We start from the raw sequence: 10,000 nt of genomic DNA, 5'->3' as shown, positions 1-10,000 counted from the left end.
GGGGGTGGAAGTCTGTGAACGCGTCCCGGTACTTCAGGTAATGGGCCCATTGCTGCGAGGCCATGGTGCAGCGGCTCAGGTGCAGCCCGCACACAGACACTGCTAGGGTCAGTTTGCAGATCCCCAGCAGTCTCCAGGACGACAGGAGGGATGCCCCGCCTTCTCTGAGGAAGTCCATCAGACCCCGTACCAGGAAGTATAAGACCAGGGTGAGGAGGACCGCCTGGAAGACAGGAAACCAAGAAGACGAGCCGGTTAGAGATGGTAAATGGGACGGAGGTTCAGACGGGCTGGCGGGTTCACCATGAGAAGCAGCTGCAGGTCCAGGCCCGTGATTGGCCACAGACTGATGATGAGGAGCTCCAGGCTGGACTGGGCACGCTCAGAAACCGGAAACTCAAACAGGAAGGAGAGGACGGCCAGGAGGTCCGTGTTGATGTTGTAGAGTGAGAACTCCACAAACACGGCGCCGGTCCTGGGACGACACGGAGAAGCGGATCAGAAGGAGGAGTCTGGAGGTTTCACACCAGGTTTTATTGATGCGGGACAAAACGGGATCAGTGGTAAAGAAAGCACCGCCCCTCTGATGACTCAGTGGGGGGTACCCACCCCTGGATCAGTACCATGCGTACTAGTTCATGGAGTATCTGGGACGCCGGGGGGTTTCTTGTCTACCTGTGGTCCAGCCAGCCCAGCTGCTGCAGGTGCTGTAAGGAGGAGGACGCCTCCTCCAGGCTTCTGTTCAGCTGCTGGGTGTCCCACCTGCTGTTCACCCGAGTCCGGCCCAAACGCCACGCCCTACAAACACAGAACACACGTTCACGATGACGGGATGGTCCCTCGCTGAACGCCTCTTCAAGTCTTCCTCACCCGTTTGTGTTGGGATCGTCGGAACCAGAGAGATTCTCAGAGCGTCCAGCTCCAGTTCTGATCCCAGAACCTGCAGATGGAGAACCGTGTCACAGTAAACGTCGCTGTTCTTCATTCTGTGGATCGGCTGATGAACTCACCCCCGGTGTCCCGGGTCTGACGGATCCGGACCGTCCCGAGCAGGACGCTTCCTGTGTCCCTCAGGAGGGCGGAGTCATCCAGCACCCGCGGCAACAGGGAATGGTTCAACCACACCAAAACATCGTCCCGGCTAGAAGGACAGGACAGGTGTGTACCTGTGTGTGTGTGTGTGTCTGTCAGGACAGGTGTGTACCTGTGTGTGTGTGTGTGTGTGTCAGGACAGGACAGGTGTGTACGTGTGTGTGTGTGTGTGTGTCAGGACAGGACAGGTGTGTACCTGTGTGTGTGTGTGTGTGTCTGTCAGGACAGGTGTGTACCTGTGTGTGTGTGTGTGTGTCTGTCAGGACAGGTGTGTACCTGTGTGTGTGTGTGTGTGTCTGTCAGGACAGGTGTGTACCTGTGTGTGTGTGTGTGTGTCTGTCAGGACAGGTGTGTACCTGTGTGTGTGTGTGTGTGTGTCAGGACAGGACAGGTGTGTACGTGTGTGTGTGTGTGTGTGTCAGGACAGGACAGGTGTGTACCTGTGTGTGTGTGTGTGTGTCTGTCAGGACAGGTGTGTACCTGTGTGTGTGTGTGTGTGTCTGTCAGGACAGGTGTGTACCTGTGTGTGTGTGTGTGTGTCTGTCAGGACAGGTATGTACCTGTGTGTGTGTGTGTGTGTCAGGACAGGACAGGTGTGTACCTGCTGATGCTGCGCTCCTCAGGTGTGTGTAGCACCTCCTGCAGCTGCGCCTGCAGCCTCAGGCTGTGTGTGTCTCTGCTGGAGTCGGAGTAGTTGAGGAGCAGAACCACCAACAGGAAGAACATGTAAACCAGGAAACTCTACAAAGCAGAAGAGAGCGTGTTGAGGGACCTAAAGGCCTCTGGGCCGAGGCCCGGCGTGCGTGTTGAGGGACCTAAAGGCCTCTGGGCCGGGGCCCGGCGTGCGTGTTGAGGGACCTAAAGGCCTCTGGGCCGAGGCCCGGCGTGCGTGTTGAGGGACCTAAAGGCCTCTGGGCCGGGGCCCGGCGTGCGTGTTGAGGGACCTAAAGGCCTCTGGGCCGGGCCCCGGCGTGCGTGTTGAGGGACCTAAAGGCCTCTGGGCCGGGGCCCGGCGTGCGTGTTGAGGGACCTAAAGGCCTCTGGGCCGGGCCCCGGCGTGCGTGTTGAGGGACCTAAAGGCCTCTGGGCCGGGCCCCGGCGTGCGTGTTGAGGGACCTAAAGGCCTCTGGGCCGGGGCCCGGGTGCTGCTCACCTTCAGCATGCCGTGCAGCACGTGGACCTTCCGGGCCTGATGGCGGGCCTGAGACAGGGCGAAGCCCTGAGGCGGTCTCACCCTGGGCACCCGCTGCACGACCCTCTCCACCCGGGGGAACTCCACCAGCACGTCCTGGTCCTCTGGGCGAAGGCGTCGCACCAACACTGCGTAGTAGATGACCTCACACAACACCTGTGGACAAGAGGACACCTGAGGACACCTGTTCAGGTTCACAAGCTTCAGTCTGATGCTGATGGTTTGGGTTTCTACCTGATCCAGAACCCGAACGGACCGACCTGTTTCTGTTACTCCAGCTGGAATGAGCTACCGCTAACCTGCATGCTAGCAGGACACAGGTGTGTCTCACCTTGACGGGCTCCAGCAGCAGGCAGGAACACAAGAAGCTGGTGAAGCAGGAGATCAACCAGAGCACGGCCACGCCGGGGCCGAAGCCGCTGCCCGCCCAAACCGAAAGCCCGCCGGCCACAAGCAGCCCCGCCCAGCTGCCCCAGAGGGCGGCCCGCCCACACCAGGGGGGGAACCGCCTGGGACGACACACATCTGTCACCACTGGACCGGGGGGAACAAACACACACTTCTGAGATGAGTCACGTAACATTTCACGTGTTACACACACTCCAGAGTTCCCCCATGAATAGAGACACACACACACAGACACGCACACAGACACACACACAGACACAAACAGAGACACACACACAAACAGAGACAAACACACAAACAGAGACACACACACACACACACACACACACAGAGACACACACACAAACAGAGACAAACACACAAACAGAGACACACACACACACACACAGACACACAGAGACACACAGAGACACACACACACACACACACACACAGACACACAGAGACACACAGAGACACACAGAGACACACACACACACACACACAGACACACAGAGACACACAGAGACACACACACACACACAGACACACACCTGTGTTGGAGGTGAAGGCGGTTTTCGGGGGGTCTCTTCTCACGGGTTCGAGAGGAAGAGGCTCGTTCAGCTTCTGAAGGAGAATCACCTCAGTCTTATCTCCAAAGATGCTGGACCTGAAGACCCCCCCCCCCCCCACACACACACACACAGACACACACACACACAGAGTAAACTCTTGCACCTGTGCCAGGTAAAGCCGGTGGAGCGAATCGGACTTACAGGTCGGCCATCTCACTCTCGTCTGCCTGAGGGAAGAAGTTCTGTCCGTCCGTCAGGATGTGCTTGATCAGATCCTCGTCTGTTGGGGAACCACAGAACCTGAGCAGAACCCGAGCAGAACCCGAGCAGAACCTCCATGAACACCACCTGTTCACCCCCCTACCTGAGGAGGTGAAATACTTGATGCGCTGGTCGGCCCCCTCCTCGTCCGCCGGGTTGAAGGTCATGTTGACGCCCAGGTGTCTGCTCCCCTGACCCCTCTTCAGCCTCAACAGCCCCGCCCCATGACCAGCTCCTCCCACACCAGACACTTCAGTCAAGAGATCCGGCCAATCCTGGTCCTCCGTCTCTTCCTCGGTCGTGGCCCAACTCTCCACACTGAGAACCGTTTAAACGTTGGTCCTCTCTGTAGCCAATCGTCTCCTCCCACCTGTGACATCACAGCGTGCTGAACTCACCTTCTGCTTGACGGAGTGGGCGGGTCCACGTTGGTTTCCTCCGAGTTGCTCTGTGGAACAGAAGGGAGGGGGGGGGGGTGCATCATTTATATTGAACCGGGGCGTTTCAGGGAACCAGGGGGGGGGGGGAGGAGGAGCTCGGTCGGTCTACGCTCCTCCTCTCACCTCTGGACATGAGCTCTGGGTCAGATCGGATGGATGGATGGATGAATGGACGGATGATGGATGGATGAATGGACGGATGATGGACAGATGGATGGAGGACGGATGGATGGACGGATGGATGAATGGATGAATGGACGGATGGATGAATGGACGGATGGATGGAGGATGGATGATGGACGATGGATGATGGATGAATGGACGGATGGATGAATGGATGAATGGACGGATGGATGGAGGATGGATGATGGACGATGGATGATGGATGAATGGACGGATGATGGATGGATGAATGGACGGATGATGGACAGATGGATGGAGGACGGATGGATGGACGGATGGATGAATGGATGAATGGACGGATGGATGAATGGACGGATGGATGGAGGATGGATGATGGACGATGGATGATGGATGAATGGACGGATGGATGAATGGATGAATGGACGGATGGATGGAGGATGGATGATGGACGATGGATGATGGATGAATGGACGGATGGATGAATGGATGAATGGACGGATGGATGAATGGACGGATGATGGACGGATGGATGGAGGATGGATGAATGGACGGATGGATGAATGGACGAATGGATGAATGGACGGATGATGGACGGATGGATGGAGGATGGATGAATGGACGGATGGATGAATGGACGGATGGATGGACGGATGGATGAATGGACGGATGATGGACGGATGGATGGATGAATGGACGGATGGATGAATGGACGGATGGATGGACGGATGGATGAATGGACGGATGGATGAATGGACAGATGATGGACGGATGAATGGACGGATGGATGAATGGACGGATGATGGATGGATGAATGGACGGATGGATGAATGGACGGATGGATGGAGGATGGATGATGGATGAATGGACGGATGGATGAATGGATGGATGATGGACGGATGGATGGAGGATGGATGAATGGACGGATGGATGAATGGACGGATGGATGGACGGATGGATGAATGGACGGATGGATGGACGGATGGATGAATGAATGGACGGATGATGGACGGATGGATGGAGGATGGATGAATGGACGGATGGATGAATGGACGGATGAATGGACGGATGATGGACGGATGGATGGAGGACGGATGATGGACGATGGATGAATGGATGAATGGACGGATGGATGAATGGATGAATGGACGGATGGATGAATGGACGGATGATGGACGGATGGATGAATGGACGGATGAATGAATGGACGGATGATGGACGGATGGATGGAGGATGGATGAATGGACGGATGGATGAATGGACGGATGATGGACGGATGGATGGAGGACGGATGATGGACGATGGATGATGGATGAATGGACGGATGGATGAATGGACGGATGGATGAATGGACGGATGGATGGAGGATGGATGGATGAATGGATGGATGATGGACGGATGGATGGAGGATGGATGAATGGACGGATGGATGGAGGATGGATGATGGATGAATGGACGGATGGATGAATGGACGGATGATGGACGGATGGATGGAGGATGGATGATGGATGAATGGATGAGTTTTTTATTTTCTAGAACAGACTCTACCTCGCCGTTAAAGAACAGAAAAGAGCTTCCAGCGATGGAGTCGTCCAGGAAGTCATCGATCTCCACCGACTCCTGATCCACCTGAGGAGGCACCTGCTCCACAGACACACACTGACGCACGCACACACAGAGATAACACAACTGACACAACTTCTATCGTGTTCCTTTGTTCAGGTGTGTATTACCTTGCTGCGGCTCATCCTGAATAGGGTGAAGACGAGCAGGTAAAGAGGGTAGACGATCAGACAGGTGACCACGCCCACTGCCACCGTCTCTCCATTCAAAGACGTGAACCGGGACACCGGCCGACGGCTGCAGCGGAGGAGGTCGAGTCAATGGCCAGCAGGAGGAGGGAAGCGTGAGGTGGGCGGGCAGGTGTGCTACCTGTATCTCTGATCCACCACAGTGCTGTACCACACGGCGTTAGCCAATAGGAAGAGCTGCAGCAGCACAGCACAGCAGGTGGCCCTCTGCAGGCGGGTGAAGGCGCTGCGGGGGGGCCGCTCCCACAGCGACAGCCACAGATGACTCTCACACAGCGCCCTCTGCAGCTCACACCACAGGAGGCGGGGCAGCTGACGAAGCACCGCCTCCTCTGAAGTAAACGGAGTGACACGTGGCGTGAACAAACCATAAACGTGGGTGGACTGTGGAGGACACGGCGGGGCGCTCTACCTGAGGCCTCCACCTCCAGCTCCACTCGTCCGTCAGTCCTCTCGTTGTCAACCGACAGCCACTCCTCTACCAGGAAGTAGCAGCTGCTTCCTGTCTGTACGTCTTTGACCAAGACGTACTGCAGCATCCACGCCGGGGACAGACCTGAGGACGGGTGAAGCATGGCGGTTATGGTGAACTCGCTGATCGAATGTGTCGGCTGTACCTTTGTTGTCATGCCAGATCCGTATTCTCCAGATGCTGCCCAGGCTGGTATCCGTGGCAACATGAAAAATGTCAAGGGCGTTCCGTGTGAAGGCCCCCCTGCTGTCGAGATGGCGGTGACCGCTGCGAGACTCCCGTCCATACAGGCTGATTCCCACGTGGGCCGTGGTGCCTGCAGGTCAATCATTCTGGTACAGTAACCTGTAGCGACTGGGAAGACCCCTCAAACCAGTACACGACCCCGGACTCACCGGCCCCTCGGCTCCAGCCGGTCTTCACCTGGATCTCGTACTTAAAGAGTCCATCCTGACCGCAGAGCGGAACCACGCCGGCCCGACGTAGGTCCAGCTGGTCCAGCTTGTGCAGGATGGCAGCCGACACCACGTAGCTCAGTAAACCCAGCACACACACCAACAAGACCACCAGGCTCGGTGCCCCGGGTCGCTCCTGGGTGACAGGAAACGGCTCGGTCAGCAGGCCAAGGCAAACAGGAAGTGTTTGCTGCGGTGACACTGACCGGTGGTTTAAAGGTGACGGCGTTGGCCGGGACAAACAGGCCTGCAGCGAACGCCGTGAGGTGCGTGGTCCGACAAACGGCTCTGCTGGCGTTGGTTTCGGCCAGAGGCACCATGCCGTCGGTCCGCCACTGCTTTTCACTCTCACTGAAGTACTGACAGAGAGACGCAAACACCCCCACCTCCAAACGGACGCCGGCGGGACGAGAGGCGGGGCTGCAGGCAGTGCTGACGTTGATGAAGTAGTCCAGTGTTGTGTCGTACAGCCTGCAGGACAGAGGATGAACGCGGTGTTGGGCTGTTGGAGTGTTGGGCTGTTGGAGTGTTGGGCTGTCTGAGTGTTGGAGTGTTGGGCTGTTGGGCTGTCGGAGTGTTGGGTTGTCGGAGTGTTGGGCTGTCGGAGTGTTGGGCTGTTGGGCTGTTGGAGTGTTGGGCTGTCGGAGTGTTGGGCTGTTGGAGTGTTGGGCTGTTGGAGTGTTGGGCTGTCGGAGTGTTGGGCTGTCGGAGTGTTGGGCTGTCGGAGTGTTGGTCTGTCGGGCTGTTGGAGTGTCGGGCTGTTGGAGTGTTGGGCTGTAGGAGTGTTGGAGTGTTGGGCTGTCGGGCTGTTGGAGTGTTGGGCTGTCGGGGGGTCGGGCTGTCGGAGTGTTGGGCTGTTGGGCTGTTGGGCTGTCGGAGTGTTGGGCTGTTGGAGTGTTGGGCTGTAGGAGTGTTGGGCTGTCGGAGTGTTGGGCTGTTGGAGTGTTGGGCTGTTGGGTTGTCGGAGTGTTGGGCTGTTGGAGTGTTGGGCTGTCTGAGTGTTGGAGTGTTGGGCTGTTGGGCTGTCGGAGTGTTGGGCTGTTGGAGTGTTGGGCTGTCTGGGTGTTGGAGTGTTGGGCTGTCGGAGTGTTGGGCTGTCGGAGTGTTGATCTGTTGGGCTGTTGGAGTGTCGGGCTGTTGGAGTGTTGGGCTGTTGGAGTGTTGGGCTGTCGGGCTGTTGGAGTGTTGGGCTGTTGGAGTGTTGGAGTGTCGGGCTGTTGGAGTGTTGGGCTGTTGGAGTGTTGGGCTGTTGGAGTGTCGGGCTGTTGGAGTGTTGGGCTGTTGGAGTGTTGGGCTGTCGGGCTGTTGGAGTGTTGGGCTGTTGGAGTGTTGGAGTGTTGGAGTGTCGGGCTGTAGGAGTGTTGGGCTGTTGGAGTGTTGGGCTGTTGGAGTGTTGATCTGTTGGGCTGTTGGAGTGTCGGGCTGTTGGAGTGTTGGGCTGTTGGAGTGTTGGGCTGTCGGGCTGTTGGAGTGTTGGGCTGTTGGAGTGTTGGAGTGTCGGGCTGTTGGAGTGTTGGGCTGTTGGAGTGTTGGGCTGTTGGAGTGTCGGGCTGTTGGAGTGTTGGGCTGTTGGAGTGTTGGGCTGTCGGGCTGTTGGAGTGTTGGGCTGTTGGAGTGTTGGAGTGTTGGAGTGTCGGGCTGTAGGAGTGTTGGGCTGTTGGAGTGTTGGGCTGTTGGAGTGTTGGGCTGTTGGGTTGTCGGAGTGTTGGGCTGTTGGAGTGTTGGGCTGTCTGAGTGTTGGAGTGTTGGGCTGTTGGGCTGTCGGAGTGTTGGGCTGTTGGAGTGTTGGGCTGTCTGAGTGTTGGAGTGTTGGGCTGTCTGAGTGTTGGAGTGTTGGGCTGTTGGAGTGTTGGGCTGTTGGAGTGTTGGGCTGTCGGAGTGTTGGGCTGTTGGGCTGTTGGAGTGTTGGAGTGTTGGGCTGTCTGAGTGTTGGAGTGTTGGGCTGTTGGGCTGTCGGAGTGTTGGGCTGTTGGGCTGTTGGGCTGTTGGAGTGTTGGGCTGTTGGAGTGTTGGAGTGTTGGGCTGTTGGAGTGTTGGGCTGTTAAGCGTCTCTAAGACAGAACCCAGTGGACCCGGATAACGAGACGGACAGGTGGGAGGAGCTCTGGGTTCTAGTTTGTTGGTTCTGCAGGGTGAACGATCCTCTTACTCTGGAGACAGGAAGAAGGTGTATTTCCTGTGGTCTTCATCCCTGGTCATCGTGAGCGTGATGCGTTTCCTGTCTGTGCAGTTGAACTCATCGGGTCCTTCATGTGAATGAAGGTAGGCTCTTATAAATGGCTCCTCCTCATCCTCTTCACCTTCATCCTCTCCGGTATCTGGAGTAGGAGAGGAAAAAAGATGAAGCTGGATGGATGCATGGAAGGATGGATGGATGCATGAATGGATGGATGGATGCATGGATGCATGGTGGAAGGATGAATGGATGCATGGATGGATGGAAGCATGGATGGATGCGACGGTGGATGGATGGATGCATGCATGGATGTGGGATGATGGATGCAGATGGATGGATGGGTGGATGGAAGGGTGCTGTTAGCTTCCCCTGCCCCATGGCAGCGATCTCGGCTCCCCTCAGCACCAGTGGCTCCTCGTTGGGTGGATGCATGGAAGGATGGATGGATGGAAGGGTGGATGGATGGATGCATGCATGGATGGGTGGATGGAAGGATGGATGCATGGATGGATGGAAGCATGGATTGACGCATGGAAGGATGTATGGATGTATGCATGGATTGATGAATGAATGGATGATGCATGGAAGGATGGATGGATGGAAGGGTGGATGGATGGATGCATGCATGGATGGGTGGATGGAAGGATGGATGCATGGATAGATGGAAGCATGGATTGATGCATGGAAGGATGTATGGATGTATGCATGGATGGATTGATGCATGGATGCATGCATGGAAGGATGGATGGATGGATTGATGCATGGATGCATGCATGGAAGGATGTATGGATGTATGCATGGAAGGATGGATGCATGGATTGATTCATGGATGCAGGCATGGAAGGATGCATGGATGGATTGATGCATGGATGCATGCATGGATTGATGCATGGATGGATTGATTCATGGATGCAGGCATGGAAGGATGCATGGATGGATTGATGCATGGATGCATGCATGGAAGGATTGATGCATGGATGCATGCATGGAAGGATGGA

At 56.4% G+C, this 10,000-nt stretch overlaps 1 protein-coding gene across 1 annotated transcript in view; it reads right to left on the bottom strand.

Moving 5' to 3' along the window:
* Positions 1-10,000, bottom strand: part of pkd1a (polycystic kidney disease 1a) — a 66,079-nt gene that overhangs the window by 5,130 nt on the left and 50,949 nt on the right. Inside the window, 19 exon segments of the mRNA XM_068750915.1 lie at positions 1-223; positions 304-475; positions 676-798; positions 914-1,141; positions 1,694-1,833; positions 2,246-2,440; positions 2,616-2,818; positions 3,226-3,341; positions 3,448-3,526; positions 3,611-3,825; positions 3,906-3,955; positions 5,637-5,747; positions 5,822-5,948; positions 6,021-6,231; positions 6,312-6,455; positions 6,517-6,687; positions 6,767-6,962; positions 7,033-7,297; positions 8,976-9,144. The exon segment at positions 1-223 is cut by the window's left edge and continues 65 nt beyond it. Coding sequence (XP_068607016.1) covers positions 1-223; positions 304-475; positions 676-798; positions 914-1,141; positions 1,694-1,833; positions 2,246-2,440; positions 2,616-2,818; positions 3,226-3,341; positions 3,448-3,526; positions 3,611-3,825; positions 3,906-3,955; positions 5,637-5,747; positions 5,822-5,948; positions 6,021-6,231; positions 6,312-6,455; positions 6,517-6,687; positions 6,767-6,962; positions 7,033-7,297; positions 8,976-9,144 — 3,138 coding nt within the window.

The sequence above is a fragment of the Brachionichthys hirsutus genome, chromosome 17 (genome assembly GCF_040956055.1).
Source record: "Brachionichthys hirsutus isolate HB-005 chromosome 17, CSIRO-AGI_Bhir_v1, whole genome shotgun sequence".
NCBI lineage: Eukaryota > Metazoa > Chordata > Actinopteri > Lophiiformes > Brachionichthyidae > Brachionichthys > Brachionichthys hirsutus.
Note: the sequence above shows the minus strand (reverse complement) of the source record. Positions and strands in the feature narration are given on the sequence as shown.